At 30.4% G+C, this 16,602-nt stretch overlaps 4 protein-coding genes across 7 annotated transcripts; 2 read left to right on the top strand and 2 right to left on the bottom strand.

Annotated features, from left to right (window-relative positions):
* The first annotated feature begins 714 nt into the window (after positions 1-714).
* On the top strand, positions 715-4,912 carry LOC119610120 (4-coumarate--CoA ligase 1-like). Its single transcript, XM_037965222.1, has 4 exons — positions 715-1,141; positions 1,200-1,392; positions 3,732-3,848; positions 3,913-4,912. Exons 1-4 carry the CDS (start codon positions 790-792, stop codon positions 4,880-4,882), a joined length of 1,632 nt encoding a protein of 543 aa, XP_037821150.1. The 5' UTR covers positions 715-789; the 3' UTR covers positions 4,883-4,912.
* A 1,220-nt stretch (positions 4,913-6,132) lies between these two features.
* On the top strand, positions 6,133-7,311 carry LOC119610118 (60S ribosomal protein L27). Of its 2 annotated transcripts, none has more exons than XM_037965219.1 (2): positions 6,133-6,194; positions 6,639-7,311. In XM_037965219.1, exon 2 carries the CDS (start codon positions 6,647-6,649, stop codon positions 7,052-7,054), a length of 408 nt encoding a protein of 135 aa, XP_037821147.1. In that variant the 5' UTR covers positions 6,133-6,194; positions 6,639-6,646; the 3' UTR covers positions 7,055-7,311. The 2 variants fall into 2 exon arrangements, with proteins under 2 accessions (XP_037821147.1, XP_037821148.1); XM_037965220.1 differs by having other exon boundaries at positions 6,185-6,203.
* Positions 7,312-9,153: 1,842 nt separating this feature from the next.
* Positions 9,154-14,491, bottom strand: LOC119610116 (isocitrate dehydrogenase [NAD] subunit gamma, mitochondrial). 3 transcript variants are annotated; one of them, XM_037965214.1, is made up of 8 exons: positions 14,286-14,491; positions 14,074-14,151; positions 13,304-13,975; positions 13,125-13,232; positions 12,855-13,041; positions 11,096-11,171; positions 9,583-9,972; positions 9,215-9,487 (listed from the first exon to the last, which is right to left on the bottom strand). In XM_037965214.1, the coding sequence occupies exons 1-7, from the start codon at positions 14,340-14,342 to the stop codon at positions 9,942-9,944; spliced, it is 1,209 nt and encodes a 402-aa protein (XP_037821142.1). In that variant the 5' UTR covers positions 14,343-14,491; the 3' UTR covers positions 9,215-9,487; positions 9,583-9,941. The 3 variants fall into 3 exon arrangements, with proteins under 3 accessions (XP_037821144.1, XP_037821142.1, XP_037821143.1); XM_037965216.1 differs by lacking the exon at positions 9,583-9,972 and having other exon boundaries at positions 9,154-9,487; positions 14,286-14,472; XM_037965215.1 differs by lacking the exon at positions 9,215-9,487 and having other exon boundaries at positions 9,646-11,171; positions 14,286-14,465.
* Positions 14,492-15,553: 1,062 nt separating this feature from the next.
* LOC119610119 (copper homeostasis protein cutC homolog) lies at positions 15,554-16,444 on the bottom strand. Its single transcript, XM_037965221.1, has one exon. It carries the CDS (start codon positions 16,350-16,352, stop codon positions 15,567-15,569), a length of 786 nt encoding a protein of 261 aa, XP_037821149.1. The 5' UTR covers positions 16,353-16,444; the 3' UTR covers positions 15,554-15,566.
* Positions 16,445-16,602: the final 158 nt, after the last annotated feature.

Here is a 16,602-nt window from a genome sequence, read left to right as displayed (position 1 = left end):
CACAAAATAAGCTTATTTTTCGATTTAAACGTGTTTTAACGAAGTTATAAGTGATTTTAGTTTTCCTTAGGTTTTCGACAAAAAAATCGATTTTTGAAGGGAAATATGGGTGATCACAAAATAAGCTTAGTTTTCGATTTAAACGTGTTTTAACGAAGTTATAAGCGATTTTAGTTTTCCTTAGGTTTTCGACCAAAAAATCGATTTTTGAAGGGAAATATGGGTGATCACAAAATAAGCTTAGTTTTCGATTTAAACGTGTATTAACGAAGTTATAAGCGATTTTAATTTTCCTTAGATTTTCGACCAAAAAATCGAGTTTTGAAGGGAAATATGGGTGATCACAAAATAAGCTTATTTTTCGATTTAAACGTGTTTTAACGAAGTTATAAGCGATTTTAGTTTTCCTTAAGTTTTTGACCAAAAAATCGATTTTTGTAGGGAAATATGGGTGATCACAAAATAAGCTTAGTTTTCGATTTAAACGTGTTTTAACGAAATTATAGAAATTTAATTTTATTGGCCATAAATTTCGTTTTGGAGGAAAAATAAATATTCAAAATTCATTCACATTAAGCTGTGGCACCCCTTTGGAATATCTTATTGTTTTGTTTTGTTTTGTTTTGTTTTGTTTTTAATAAAAAGATAACTTTATCGAAAGTAAAAAAAAGTATTTTGCAATAAACATTTATTTAGTTTAACAAAGTCTCTAAACAAATAAACACACAACTACGCACGATCTCAAACAAAATAATAACAAAAAACAAAAACAAATTTGCTTAGAAAAACATGGCAGACTTTATCACCACTTACCACCAAGAACAAAAACTCTGGAAGGGTTTGAATAAACCTAAACTTTGCAATGAAAATATTTCTGCTGGAGCAAAGGCCTTAGAACTATTGCGCTCCAAAAATCCTCAAGATATAATGCAAATTTCTGATAGTGAAAAAGCCACAATGACCTATGGCTCAGCCCTAAAAGTAGCCATTAAAATAGCTGAATATTTTAGAAGTCTTGCATTAACCGCCGATGATGTGGTGGGAATTTTAGCACCCGATACTACCTATGTTATGCCAGTGGCTTTGGCTTCATGGTTTAATGGTACACCTTTTCAGGCCATTAATTGTAAATGGGAAACGGGTTTGTAAATAAATTTTAAATAATTTTTATAATTTAATGAATGTGATTACATTTTTAGCTGTTATTCGTAATCTTTATGAGTTTAGTCGTCCCAAAATTATATTCTGTGATGGTTTACAATATGAAAAAGTTAAAGCAGCTTGTGAAAATTTCAAACCCTTAATATATACTCTGTGCAATCATTTGGAAAATGTGCCACAAATAGAAGATTTATTGCAGCGGTCGTTAGGGTATGAGGAGGAATTGTATCAGTAAGTACAATATTTTTAAATATTTATAGAATTTTTATATTGTTTTTTTTTTTTTTGGTAAGTTGTTATCAGTTATGCAAAAAATTCTATAAAATATTTGACTCATAGATTGCCTGACCTTTTCTAATATTAAGCGATAGCTTAACTATATAAATAAATAAATTATAAATATACATATAACCATTTTTAAAAGTGTAGTTCAGAAAATTTTCAGAGTGCAAATCAGGCCCCAAAGTCTTTATCAGACATGAGTTCAAAGTTTTCTTTACTTTCCAGTTCTGTACCATGTTGACAGTATATTTCATAATCAATTTCTGAGTTTTAGAATCTAGTTCAAAAACTATTAAGAAGTCCGAACCAGAGACTAGTTTTAAGTCTATTTCTAGGCCTATTTTAGAATCTAGTTCAGGGTCTCGATCAAAGTCAGTTGGATTTCGTTTAAAATACAACAATTTCATAAAAATGTTGTCCGGAATCTAATTCAGAGTCTTATAAGAACCTACTTTAAAATCTTTATCAGAGATGAGTTCAAAGTCTCTTTCAGAATTTTATTTACTTTCTAGTTCGGTATCACATTTATGAGTCCAAATCAGAGTTATGTTTAGAGTATATTTTAGAATCTAGTTCAAAAACTATTAAGAAATCCAAACCAGAGTCTAGTTTAAAGTCTATTTCTAGGCCTATTTTAGAATCTAGTTTAGGGTCTTGAACAAACGCAGTTAGATTTCGTTTAAAATACAACAATTTCATAAAAATGTTGTCCAGAATCTAATTCAGAGTCTTATAAGAACCTACTTTAAAATCTTTATCAGAGATGAGTTCAAAGTCTCTTTCAGAGTTTTATTTACTTTCTAGTTCTGTATCACATTTATGAGTCCAAATCAGTGTTATGTTTAGAGTATATTTTAGAATCTAGTTCAAAAACTATTAAGAAATCCAAACCAGAGTCTAGAACTAGAATCTAGTTCAAAAACTATTAAGAAATCCAAACCAGAGACTAGTTTTAAGTCTATTTCTAGGCCTTTTTTAGAATCTAGTTTAGGGTCTTGAACAAACTCAGTTAGATTTCGTTAGAACATAACAATTTCATAAACATGTTGTCCAGAATCTAATTCAGAGTCTTATAAGGATCTACTTTAAAATCTTTATCAGAGATGAGTTCAAAGTCTCTTTCAGAGTTTTATTTACCTTCTAGTTCTGTATCACATTTATGAGTCCAAATCAGAGTTATGTTTAGAGTATATTTTAGAATCTAGTTCAAAAACTATTAAGAAATCCAAACCAGAGTCTAGTTTAAAGTCTATTTCTAGGCCTATTTTAGAATCTAGTTTAGGGTCTTGAACAAACGCAGTTAGATTTCGTTTAAAATACAACAATTTCATAAAAATGTTGTCCAGAATCTAATTCAGAGTCTTATAAGAACCTACTTTAAAATCTTTATCAGAGATGAGTTCAAAGTCTCTTTCAGAGTTTTATTTACTTTATAGTTCTGTATCACATTTATGAGTCCAAATCAGAGTTATGTTTAGAGTATATTTTAGAATCTAGTTCAAAAACTATTAAGAAATCCAAACCAGAGACTAGTTTTAAGTCTATTTCTAGGCCTTTTTTAGAATCTAGTTTAGGGTCTTGAACAAACTCAGTTAGATTTCGTTAGAACATAACAATTTCATAAACATGTTGTCCAGAATCTAATTCAGAGTCTTATAAGGATCTACTTTAAAATCTTTATCAGAGATGAGTTCAAAGTCCCTTTCAGAGTTTTATTTACCTTTTAGTTCTGTGTCATATTTATGAGTCCAAATTAGAGTCAAGTTAAAGTCTATTTATGGGTCTATTTAGTATCTAGTTCAAAGTCTATTTGTGAGTCCAAATCAGTGTGTACTTTAGAGTCGATTTCTAGGTCTATTTTAGAATTATGTTGACTTTCGATTTGAGTTTAACAATTTCCCGCAAATGTAGTTCAAATCAGGGTATTCTTCTTTTTTTCAGACTTGAGTTCATGTTATCTTTCAGAGTATACTTTAATTGCCAGTTCTGTGTTATATTAAGAATGTTGTTCATTTGGGAGTCTAAAATAGAGTCGAGTTTATAGACTACTTCTAGGTCTATTTTGAAATCTAGTTTAAAGACTATTTGAAAGTCCAAATCATTGTCTACTTTAAATCATGATCTGTAGAAAATTCGTGACGGATTAGAATGGGTTTTAAAAAAATTTAAACAACTCAAAGAAATACGATTAACTGATAATAAATCGAAATTATCGAAAGACAAAGCCTTACGAAATCCCTACTAAAACCAAAGAAGATATATTTCCCCTTTTACACCATATATTTCAGAGCTGAACCGCTAAAATATGGCAGCAAACAAACTATGGTCATAATGGTATCATCCGGTACTTCTGGTATGCCGAAAGGAGTTTGTGTACCCAATAGTACCTGTATAACAGATTTTGGGTAAATATTTACTAAAGACTAATGCACTATCCTCTTTCAACTCATATATTTCTTTCCCTTACAGTTTCACTAATGCCAATACCAAAATGTTTTCCACCAGCAGCATAGATTGGTCTAGTGGTCTTTTGACCTTCATGGCCAATGTTTTAGTGGGTGGAACACGCATTATTACCCAACAACCTTTTACACCCGAATATTTACTGCAACTTATAGTGAAATATAAAATAAACTTTCTTTCCACAAATCCGGCAAATTTGTTGCAAGCTTCACTTTTAAAGGAATACACCGGCGAAACTATGAAAAGTATTAATTTGATATTTACCGCAGGATCCTATTGTTCGGAGTTAAATCTCGAACGTATGCGTTCAGCTTTAACTCAAGGTTTATTATTTTATGGTTATGGTGGCACTGAAACGGGAGGTGTGGCAGGTAGACTAAACTCTAATAAACCCAAATCAGTGGGTAGAATTTTGCCAAATGTCCAGTTGAAAATTGTGGAGGTGGATACAGGCAAGCGTTTGGGTCCCAACGAGATAGGAGAGATCTGTGTTCGACATGATTATGAATGGTGTGGTTATTATAATAATGCTGAAGCTACTGCTGCTACTTTGGATTCTGAAGGTTTCATACACACCGGTGATTTGGGTTATATCTACGAGGACAATTTTTTATTTTTAACCGGACGTTGCAAGGACATAATGAAATATTTAGGTTTTCAATATTCTCCTAATGATATTGAAGAGATTATTGCTGAAATGGAGGATGTGGTAGATGTTTGTGTTTTTGGAGTTTACGATGAAGTAAAGCAAGATGTTGCAGCAGCAGCGGTGGTTAAGAGAGAGGGTAGTGTTTTAACAGCGGAGCATGTTGTGAAATATGTGGAAAGTAAAACAGAGGCGCAACATAAAAGAATACATTATGGTGTATTTTTTGTAAAGAAATTACCCAGAAATCATAATGGCAAACTTTTGAGAGATAAAATTAAGGAAATATGTTTGGAAATGGAAAGATGTAATAAGAAGAAGGATTATTAAACGTAAGTGAAGTAGATGTGAAAAAAATTTTAAAAAATCAAGAGTTTTGTATTTTAATGTTTAGACTTTTTCTTTTTATTTCAAGAAACTTTTGAGTTTTGGAAAATTTAAAGCAATTTTCTTTAATTGGAAGTAATAAATAATGTTATTAATATAATAATTAACTAATAACTTTTTAATGAAAAGAAAATACTTCTTTACAAAATCGAAGTTTTAATAAAATAAAATAAATCACAGATGTTCTTTATTTTCTCTATAAGAATTATTATTTAAAGTTTTAGAATAGAGTTTAGGATTTTTATAACAATTGGATGATTTCTTAATAAAAACTATAATCGACGAAAAATTAAATTAAACATTGATTTTCATTATTTACTCATATAGACAAACAAATAAATAATAAAAATTTATTTCTAATGCAAAACAAATGATCACCTGTTGATTTTTTATAAAAATAATCAAAAATATCTAAAAATCAGTTTTTAAAGGAATCACATATTTTCACTATTTTCTCTATTGAAACATTCTCTCTATCACTATTTTCATATAAAAATCAATTATTAACATCTTACCTTATAATCTGGAATAATATGCCATCGACATCTTCTTGTTCAATAAAACTGCTTCTTTTATTATTAATTTTATAAATTTCTCAAAATGTATATAAATTCATAAAAAATTTTTAATTTTATTTAATTTTACATTTAATTTTTTAATTAATTTTCAATTTCTTTTAAAATTTACTAAAAAAAAAATTCAAATTGGGCATTTAAATTACTCAACGGATATAAAAAACACGGTTGAATTGTTAAAAAACAAGTGCTGCCACCTTTAAACCAATGGCAACACTAAACGCGACGCTAACATTGCTCTCTCACATTATGCTCTCACAAATGGCAACAAGTACCGTTAGAAATTTTCTTCAACAAATTTTACCTCCAACTTTACACACAAATTTAACACTTTTAACTTTAAATTTCCACAAAACTTTCATTTCACACTTAGACACCAACAATTTATTTACACTTTTATGTACTTTTTACAATTTAAACTACACTTTTACACTTGAAATTAATGAACTTTTCACAACACAACCGCCATTAATAAAAATCACGAATAAAAACTAAAACAAAATGACAAATAACAGACGCATGCAGAGGGAATTAATAACTCAATGAGGTATTTCACAGCAAACAGCTTTTGTTTATATTATGTTATGCTTACTAAACACAGCTTTGACAAGATGTGTCAAACTAATGTGCGAAATGTCAACCCTTTTCTCTTTCTCTATATCCGGTCAGCCATAAGACCTGTAAGTGCTGTTCGTAATTTTTTTAATATTTTACCAAAAAAATCAAGTGAATTATTTAAAAATCCATTAAATTATAATGCAAAATCGAAAACTACATATATTAAACTATAAATGTGCATATTTATTTTGTGATAATATTGAGTTATTCACCAAGAAAATGGAAAAATTGTAGTAGACATTTTGACAGAATGTTAATGGTTGTAAAGTGTAGAAAAAATGGTTTAAAAACAAAGAAAATTAAACTATAAAAGTGAAAATTAGTGCTAATTCACTTGATTTTTAATTGGTATTTAATGGAACAACGAAATTGTTAAAAATTTAACTAATATTTAACTTATTCTCTGTTTAATTTTATGTGTTCCGTGTTGTTTATATCATATTGGTGGCACCAACAACTAATACTCCCGTTCAACAACTAAAACAACAACAATAATAAACCAACAGCCAGCAAGATGAGGAAGATTATGAAACAAAACAAAATCGTAATTGTCCTTAGTGGACGTTACGCCGGCCGTAAGGCTATCATTGTCAAGACCGTTGATGATGGCACTCCCGACAAGCCATTCGGTCATGCTCTCGTTGCCGGTATCGACAGATACCCCCGCAAGGTAACCAAGTCCATGGGCAAGACTAAGTTGAAGAAGAAGTCCAAGATCAAGCCTTTCTTGAAGGTATTGAACTACAACCACTTGATGCCCACCCGTTACACCGCCAGCGAAATCGGTTTCGATAAGTTGTCGGCTAAGGACCTTAAGGATCCCATCAAGAGGAAAACACACCGTTTCCAAACTCGTGTCAAATTCGAGTCATCCTACAAGGAGGGCAAGAACAAGTGGTTCTTCCAAAAGTTGCGCTTCTAAACAGTGCCACTGTCTTATGTGCTTATTCCCTCAAGGCATTCTGATGACGGACTCGTCGCCAACTGTGTTGCGAGTGTGTTTTCTTTAGTTTTTAATTAAATCAAACAAACAATAACATCAATATTTGTAGGATATTAAACATAATTTTCTATGTTTTCTATTCTTCTGCTGTGTGGAGCTCTGTATGGAGGAACTTTTTTTTGTGACGTATTTTTTTATGGAAAAAAGTTACAATAAAATAAAATTTTAAAAACAAATTTCGTTTTAAAACAGTGTTCAAATTAATTATTATGAAGTGAAGTGATAATGTTTACAGAAAGTGTTATTACAGGGTTCTAAAACTGATGTGGAAAAAATGTTTAACATTGTCATGGATGTTGAAGAATTTACACTACAAACATGTGTTTGTTTTCATTGTTTACATTGGAGAATTAACGAATTTGTTGTACCTCAAGTAAACAAATAATATTTCGGGTTGAAAATTTTTAAATATTGGAATTTAGATTCGTTTTCCCAAAATGCAAAGTTTAGTGAAACGAAATTTGGAAGTTAATGAAGATTTAGTTTTAAAAAAATGATTAGAAACTGTTTATATATTGGGACCACACATTTATTTATGATCTTTGCGGTGGTCTCATGTTTATTTAAATTGAATGTTATTAGGAATACCTATTCTGCTGAACTTCAATACAGTTTAGTAAAAGATATTATTATTTTAAAAGTTGCGACCAGTTAGGTTTTCCGAATAGTTGACAGTTTGGTTATAGTATGAGAACCTTGACTAATAAATTAGAAACTATTATTTTAGATATAATAAGCTACTGAAATACAAGAAATGATTCTGAATCCAAATTTTGTACTCAAACTTCGCCCATATCTAACGGGCCAAATAACGCCATACGTGATCGAGTAAAATTGATCATAATTATATGCGTTAATTCGCTCCCAGCTTTCCATTTAGAAAACTGCCTTTTTCGAGGTATTTGATTACAACTGCGCAAGATTACTCGAGCACATAGTTCTTTTCCTAGACATGTTGTATATTAAATTAAAGGTCTTTTGAATACCTTTCATTTGATGTAGATATTATCCATATAGAAAAAACATCGGGACTATATTTATTATTGACATTCAAACAATTTTCCGAATGGCGCTAGGGTCAAACGAAATTCATCACAGTCATTAACTCAAGTAATTGTAATGACTTTTATTGAGATTCTGGTATATTAAACATAGTTATGAGCTCAAAGTTGAAATATTGGACCGGTTAAGCAATTTCAAATTTCATAAAATTATTTTGAAAATTGCAAACACTAGTTTGATTACAAATTGTACATCGATGGACGGATATGGCTAAATCGATCTAGAAAATGATTCTACGCCGATTGTTATACTTTAAGGTTGGTATAGGACTAATATTTTTGGGCGTTACAAACATCAGCACAAACCCAATATAACCTCCGCACAAAGGTTAGGAAAAAAGAAAAAAATTACACTCATACGTTTAAAAGTTAAACATTTCAAAAGTCTAGTCTATCATCTAATCTATAGTCTAGTCTATAATCTAGTCTATAGTATAGTTTACAGTCTAGTCTAGTGTATAGTCTATTCTACAGTTTAGTCTATAGTCTAGTGTATTGTCTATTCTACAGTTTAGTCTATAGTTCTGTCTAAAGTCTAGTCTATAATCTAGTCTATTTAGTGTATAGTCTATCTAGTCTAGCTGAAAATTAGTTTAGTACTTTAAAGTACTATTTTTGTAATAAGTTAGTACTATTCTAAAATTTAAAATTTTCATGTCTGTTACTGCTCCTTTTTGTAAAATCTAGCCTTTCGTAGTCAAAATTAGAAATTTGAAACATTTCCCAAATTTCCCAACAATTTTTGAAATAAAACAAATTTTTTTCTATGGTTTCAAATAATTTAATTATTTACTTGACTATCTAAACAAATATTCGATTATATCAATAATATATTGTAAAATAAAACAAATTTTAATACATAATGGTCAAGAGAGTTTAAGTAGCAAGTAATGGGGGACATTGTTTTAACAAAAATTAAAAAAAAAATAATACAATTAAACAAATCATAAAAATAAATTGAGAATCACAAATAATACAATTTATTATAAATTTTAAAAGGAGGGATTTTTTTTTTTTTAAGTCAAGTAAAGTATAATTAAAAATTGCATTTGAATTTAAAGCAAAAAAGCCCAAGACTTTTTTGTTTAGTATGATAGAGTAGATGGAGTATATTTTATGTTTAGAATACAATTTAAATTTAAGTTATTAAACTAAATATGTAAAGAATAGTTGTAATTATGACTGGAAACTCATAATGAATATAGTAAATTAGAAAAAAGAAACAAAGAACTAATTAAAGTTGCAAGTTTTTGCTAAATCGAAGAGAAATAGGTTTAAAGTTTAGGGCAATCTGTAAAAAAAGAAAGGAAAAAAGAAAATATAATGAAAATTTGTTAGAATTAAGAAAGACTATAAAAACAAAGAGACATATGGAGTTAAAATTACCTGTATAAATTGTAGTTAAGTCCTTTTTGTATTTGATTTAAAGAAAGAAGAACAAACAGAGGATTTTGGGGGTAGAAGTTTTCAACAAAGTTTCCAATCATAGGTATTATTTTCAAACAGTCACAGGAACGTTTTAAAACATTTTCACTTCACATGTAAGCATTTGTTTTTATTTAAAGGCTGATTGTTGTGTAAAGGAGTAATAAAGGGGAATTTTTTCCAGCTTTTCAAAGGTTAGTATTTGTATTTTTATGTTGGGTTACTTAAACACTAAAGTTTGTAAAATATTGTAATATTTGGTGGTTAAATAAATTAAAAACTGAAAACAATGTTATATATTTTTTAAAAAGTTTTCCTGTTTAAAATTGGCTGTAATAGTTTCCATGAGGCCTGTTTTTTGATTTTGAACCAATTACATTTAAAAAATGTTAAACCATCCATGATATTGATTTGATTTTTTTTGACACATTTACATTACACCATAATAATTTTTTGAAAAATGTCAAGGTGGTAGCGTGAAGGGGGAACACATTTAAGCCGTTGTTTTTGGGGCGGGGTTTTTTTATGAGTTGACAAGGGGTAGGAGGGAAGAGAGAAAATTGAAACATATTGTTATTAGTTTTGCGTTTTTTTGAAGGACAATTTTATAATATTTTTTTAATAATACAAATAAAAATTTTGAAAAAACCAATTGTAAATTTAAAAAGCCAAAAAATGATAATTACAATTAAATAAAAATAACCATTACATACGTGTTATATGAAAAACCAATTGTACTACTTGGATACCCAAAGAAAATAATACATAGTGCGTGTTTGCTAAGAGTTTGTGCTAAAGATGTATTTAGTGTACGATTACACCTAATAAAACACAATTACTTAAACAATTGTTAGTAAAGCCCTTTAATTATGGACCATTAACATATTTCAGACCATTACTAAGAACCCCAAATATGTATGTGTTTTAATTCCAGATTCCAGTTAGTAACATTAAAGTAAAATTGTGTTTAATTTAACTGTTAGTTATTAATAAACGCATAAGGTTAATTAAAGCATTGCCTACATAATGTAACACTTTTTTCTTTATAAATAAAACCATAAAATACTTTTAAAAGAAAAATTATTTGCTGAAGGGATATAAACATATAAATAATACAAATTTATAATATAAATAATAAAAATCATATAAAACAAGAAAATAATAATCTACAACATAAGACTAAGACAATAAATTAACTTTACTTGAAAAAAAAAATAAACAATTAAAAAAATGGTTTAGCTAATAAAACGACAATTTAATAAGTTTAAGTGGGGAAAAATAAACTAACTATAACAGGCAAATTAAAGTAAATAATATAATAATATTTTAACAAAATAAAACAGGAAGTGGGTGGGTTTAAGGGATGTGAGGGATGAGGGTTAAATAGGGGAAAATACATAAATAATAATAATATTTCAAATAAAATAATTCGTAATACAAAGTGCAGTAGTAGAAGATAAAAAGGAGACATTACCAGTTAACACGCTTGTTAGAGAGAATATCCAAAATACTCTTAACCACATCGGTACTAGAGTTGGTGCCACCCAAGTCTAGAAATATAAAAAATAACAGTTTTTAGAAAAAATATACATTTTTTGTGAAACTATATAGTGTCTTATATAATCTAGTCTATAGTCTAGTCTATAATCAAGTCCATAGTCTAGTCTATAGTCAAGTATATAGTCTAGTCTATAGTCATATCTATAGTCTAGTCTATGGTCGTCAAGTCAATATTCTAGTCTATAGTCTAGATTATAATAAACAATTAAATCTAGTTTGTAGACTAGTCTATAGTCTAGTCTATAATAAACAACTATGTCTAGTTTATAGTCAAGTATTGTCTATAGTCTAGTCTATAGTCTAATCTATAGTCTAGTCTATAGTCTAATCTATAGTCTAGTCTATAGTCTAGTCTATAGTCTAGTCTATAGTCTAGTCTATAGTCTAGTCTAGTCTATAGTCTAGTCTATAGTCTAGTCTATAGTCTAGTCTATAGTCTAGTCTAGTCTAGTCTATAGTCTAGTCTATAGTCTAGTCTAGTCTAGTCTAGTCTAGTCTAGTCTATAGTCTAGTCTATAGTCTAGTCTATAGTCTAGTCTATAGTCTAGTCTATAGTCTAGTCTATAGTCTAGTCTATAGTCTAGTCTATAGTCTAGTCTATAGTCTAGTCTATAGTCTAGTCTATAGTCTAGTCTATAGTCTAGTCTATAGTCTAGTCTATAGTCTAGTCTATAGTCTAGTCTATAGTCTAGTCTATAGTCTAGTCTATAGTCTAGTCTATAGTCTAGTCTATAGTCTAGTCTATAGTCTAGTCTATAGTCTAGTCTATAGTCTAGTCTATAGTCTAGTCTATAGTCTAGTCTATAGTCTAGTCTATAGTCTAGTCTATAGTCTAGTCTATAGTCTAGTCTATAGTCTAGTCTATAGTCTAGTCTATAGTCTAGTCTATAGTCTAGTCTATAGTCTAGTCTATAGTCTAGTCTATAGTCTAGTCTATAGTCTAGTCTATAGTCTAGTCTATAGTCTAGTCTATAGTCTAGTCTATAGTCTAGTCTATAGTCTAGTCTATAGTCTAGTCTATAGTCTAGTCTATAGTCTAGTCTATAGTCTAGTCTATAGTCTAGTCTATAGTCTAGTCTATAGTCTAGTCTATAGTCTAGTCTATAGTCTAGTCTATAGTCTAGTCTATAGTCTAGTCTACAGTCTAGTCTATAGTCTAGTCTATAGTCTAGTCTATAGTCTAGTCTATAGTCTAGTCTATAGTCTAGTCTATAGTCTAGTCTATAGTCTAGTCTATAGTCTAGTCTATAGTCTAGTCTATAGTCTAGTCTATAGTCTAGTCTATAGTCTAGTCTATAGTCTAGTCTATAGTCTAGTCTATAGTCTAGTCTATAGTCTAGTCTATAGTCTAGTCTATAGTCTAGTCTATAGTCTAGTCTAGTCTAGTCTAGTCTATAGTCTAGTCTATAGTCTAGTCTATAGTCTAGTCTATTGTCTAGTCTATAGTCTAGTCTATAGTCTATAGTCTAGTCTATAGTCTAGTCTATAGTCTAGTCTATAGTCTAGTCTATAGTCTAGTCTATAGTCTAGTCTATAGTCAAGTCTGTAGTCTAGTTTATAGTATAATTTATAGTCTAGTTTATAGTATAGTCTATACCCTAGTTTTATAATTATTTTTGTTATTTTTATTTTAGCAATTAAATGTTGTATTGAAAAAGTTTTTTAAAACTTACCTGGAGTTCTAATACCCCTATCGACAATGGTCTCATAGGTGGCTTCCTGAATAACACGGGCATGTTCCTTATGGCCCAAATGATTCAACATATCAACACTGGCATTAATCATGGCAACAGGATTGGCAATATTTTTGCCGGCAATGGCAGTACCAGTATTACGAGTACCAGGTTCAAAAATGGCATACTTAAAAAGTATAAAAGCAACAACAAAAACAGTTAAAAAATAAATTCTATGTAAAAATTATAATAAAATAACAAAATACAAACATGATCACCGTAGTTACGGCCAGACAAAAGACCAGCACCACCAATCAAACCGCAAATGACATTAGAAACAATGGTACCATACAAATTGGTCATGTTCATGACATCGAACTAAAGGAATATATAAAAAATATAGCTTTACAAAATTTAAAATTCTTCAAAATTTAATCTATTTCACCCACCTGATGAGGATTAGATACCAACTGCATGCAAGTGTTATCAATAATCATGTTGTTGTGCTCCAATTCGGGATAATCTTTGTGCACTCTTTTGGCAACATCCAAGAACAAACCATCAGATAATTTCATAATATTGGCCTTGTGTATGGTGGTCACCTTCTTGCGACCATTTTGACGAGCATATTCAAAAGCATAACGAGCTACACGTTCGGCATTTTCGGTGGTGACGACCTTCATGCTCTCAACAATACCGGGCACAGATTCGTGTTCCAACATGGCGTACTCACCATCGGTATTTTGACGAATCAAAACAATATCGATATTGCTATGGCGAGCAGGAATACCGGGGAAAGATTTGCAGTGCACAACATTAACATACAAATCCAATTCATTACGAATGGCCACATTACGGGAAACTTCAGTTAGACTGTGAGATTTAGTTTCAATGTTACCCTTGATGGCTACACCATTACGTTTGATGGAGGTGATGGCATATTCCAAATCATCATTGCCCTCAGTAGAGGGATCAATGTCAATTACCTCAAAATCAATGGGAGCACCGCAGTAGGCGAAAATATCGCGAATGTAATGCATTAGTTCGGGACCAATGCCACCGCCGGGCAACATAGTTACAGCATGACGACCACCATATTGAGCTGAAGGAATATCTGTTTTCTTTTATTTTTTACAAGAAAATAAAAGTTTATACTTATAACCTCACAATTTCGTATTGCTAAAACAAAAAAAATATATTTTGCACAAAAACAACTTACAGTTAATTTTCTTTGCAAAGCAGATTTGGTATGGGCCACATCTTCAGTTTTTTCCTTAGTCACCAACAGGGGATAGCTCTGCAGAAAATTATGCGTATAAAAATATTAATATAACAATCACAGGATATTATTTTTCTGTCGCCAAATTATGTAATTTTTTTTTTCTTTCAAATTTTTATTTGTTTTAAAAATTTTTCTTTCGTTTTTCTTACCCTGCACAGGAATGGTGTTTGGGTCTTGAGCAATCTTTGCGTTAAACGTACAGCCATGGTTTTTTATAAATTTTCCGGCGTATTTTTAAATAAATTTATTAGAAAAATAATTTTTTGCAAAAATTGATGTTCTTTGATGGTCGGCCGTTTTGTGCACTACAGAGTTACTCGGATCAAGTCGCCTTCTAGCCGCCGGTCAATTTTTATAAGTCGTGCCACCGTCCTTTGAATTGCAAAGCCGGCATAGTCGTAGCCGCAGTTTTCTGTTTTGTTTTACACATATGAGATATTGTCAAAAACTTATCATTCCTTTTCAATTGAATTTAATTCCTAATAACTTTCAAAATAATGGAATTGTAACAAACTTCTAGATTGTAGGTCTCCATTTCAGCCAGCAATAATTTGTTCAAATCTTAAAAATCGGTTGTCAATGCTCGGGATTCGAAATTTGTCTTCAGAATTTCTTTAATTATGAATTTCTAACAGTTTTTTATATATCGGCAGATCCTCATTTAATAAAAAAAATTTCTTCAGATTATCATCTATGGAAAAACTGTTATAATAAAAATCTCTAAATTTACAGAGACAATTAATTACCTGTACAACAAACTATTATGAAGATGTTTTTCTAAAAAACGGACAACTTCAACTTATTAATTTTTAATTAATTTACTTTGGACAACTTTCTAATGAAAAATTTCCGTTTGGAATTTAGCCGACATATTATTTGCAGCCCCGTCCAAAACTAGTAACGGCGTCAAGCATATTTAAACGGTTTGAATTTAGTGATGCCACCCAGCCCAACAATTTTTATAATTAAATTTCTTTAAAAAAATTAAAAAACATAACCAGTAGGAAGAAATAAAAATGGAAGTATAAAAGTATAACGATCATATGCACATGTAAAATATATACCAACACAAATGAGATATTTTAAATATATGTCCTCCCTTTTGGACCCTTTAGTGCTTTAATTAATTTTGCACAACGTAGGTATACGGACTTGATTCTTTTCCTTAATTGGACAGATTTTCCTAATTTGTAGCACTTAATCGATTGGCAAACTCTTGACCGGTTTAGTTAGATGTTGGATCGATTACAAGGACTCAATAATATAATAATTTTTGTGAATTAAGAAACTTATTGGGTATCCGAAGACCCCATTTAATCAAAACAATATCCAGGGAATCATATATTTCCAATTAAAAACAAACTTTATAAACAGATGATTCCTTATGTGAGCTAATTAGGAAATAAAAATTGACCCATATTTTTCTCGTTTTATTTAGCTGCCATTGCTTTGGCAATTGTTACCATTTTACGTACAACATTTTTATCACAAATATCATAGGGCAGTACATCAGCCTTACCCATTGATACCTCACATTCCATTTTATTAACATTATTACTATCCTCAGTATTGTCTGCTGCCGCTTTGGCGGAGGCATGAAATTCTGTACATTTGCTGGTGGTTAATATTTCTTCTAAATTTGTTACATTTACACCCGCACCTGGCATTATTGTTATGTCCTTATGATGTTTAGCTATTAATTGGCACAAATAATCCAATCCCTCCTCGGCCGTTTGTCTAAAACCACTGGATAGTAAACGTTTAAAACCCATGTCTATAATTAACTCCACATTTTCATCCATTTTCTCAGGATTGGTGACATCGAAGGCCCGATGAAAGGTAAGCGGCAAACCTTTAGCTTTTTCCACCACCTGTTGGCATTGTTCTGTATTTATTTCTCTGCCGGCGGTAAGAGCACCAAAGACAAAACCATCTGCTCCTTCGGCCAGCAATAAGTCCATGTCATGTAAAATGGCAGACATTTCAAGTTCGGTATAAACGAAATCATGACCTCTTCTGGGTCTCAACATACAAAATATAGGTATGGTTAGAGGTAAATCTTTGAGAGCCTTTAAAATTCCCACAGAAGGTGTCAGGCCTCCTTCACTTAAAGCAGAGCAAAGCTCTAAGCGTGCAGCTCCACCCTCTGCAGCTGCTATAGCCGATGCTATAGAATCTACACAAACTTCCAATTTTATATTATGACTAGAAGACATTATTAATAAGAAATATAATTTGTTAATTAAAATTGGAGAAAGTTTTGCTATTATCAGTAAAATTTTATTTATTTATCTTTACGTCAAGTGCTGCCAAGTTTAAAAATGACAAATAAACATACTTTTTTTGTGTTATGACTACTAAACACAGCTTTATTAAATGTCATGACAAATTTACGTAAGGTGATATTGATAGCTCAGCTATTTGTATGAGAAATGTCAAATCACTCGTATAAAAACTATTCTCGTA

Source organism: Lucilia sericata, unplaced genomic scaffold, assembly GCF_015586225.1.
Source record: "Lucilia sericata isolate MDLA Ls3-8-SP2 unplaced genomic scaffold, ASM1558622v1 Contig001120F_arrow, whole genome shotgun sequence".
Taxonomy (NCBI): Eukaryota; Metazoa; Arthropoda; class Insecta; order Diptera; family Calliphoridae; genus Lucilia; species Lucilia sericata.
This window is presented reverse-complemented; position numbering and strand designations above follow the sequence as displayed.

Coding starts and splice junctions, on each gene's coding strand:
- LOC119610120 (XM_037965222.1), top strand. CDS start 790: ATGGCAGACTTTATCACCACTTACCACCAAGAACAAAAACTCTGGAAG. Junction 1,142..1,199: donor TAATTGTAAATGGGAAACGG/GTTTGTAAATAA, acceptor TTACATTTTTAG/CTGTTATTCGTAATCTTTAT. Junction 3,849..3,912: donor ACCTGTATAACAGATTTTGG/GTAAATATTTAC, acceptor TTTCCCTTACAG/TTTCACTAATGCCAATACCA.
- LOC119610118 (XM_037965219.1), top strand. CDS start 6,647: ATGAGGAAGATTATGAAACAAAACAAAATCGTAATTGTCCTTAGTGGA.
- LOC119610116 (XM_037965214.1), bottom strand. CDS start 14,342: ATGGCTGTACGTTTAACGCAAAGATTGCTCAAGACCCAAACACCATTC. Junction 13,233..13,303: donor TGGTATCTAATCCTCATCAG/GTGGGTGAAATA, acceptor ATATTCCTTTAG/TTCGATGTCATGAACATGAC. Junction 13,042..13,124: donor GCCGTAACTACGGTGATCAT/GTTTGTATTTTG, acceptor ATACTTTTTAAG/TATGCCATTTTTGAACCTGG.
- LOC119610119 (XM_037965221.1), bottom strand. CDS start 16,352: ATGTCTTCTAGTCATAATATAAAATTGGAAGTTTGTGTAGATTCTATA.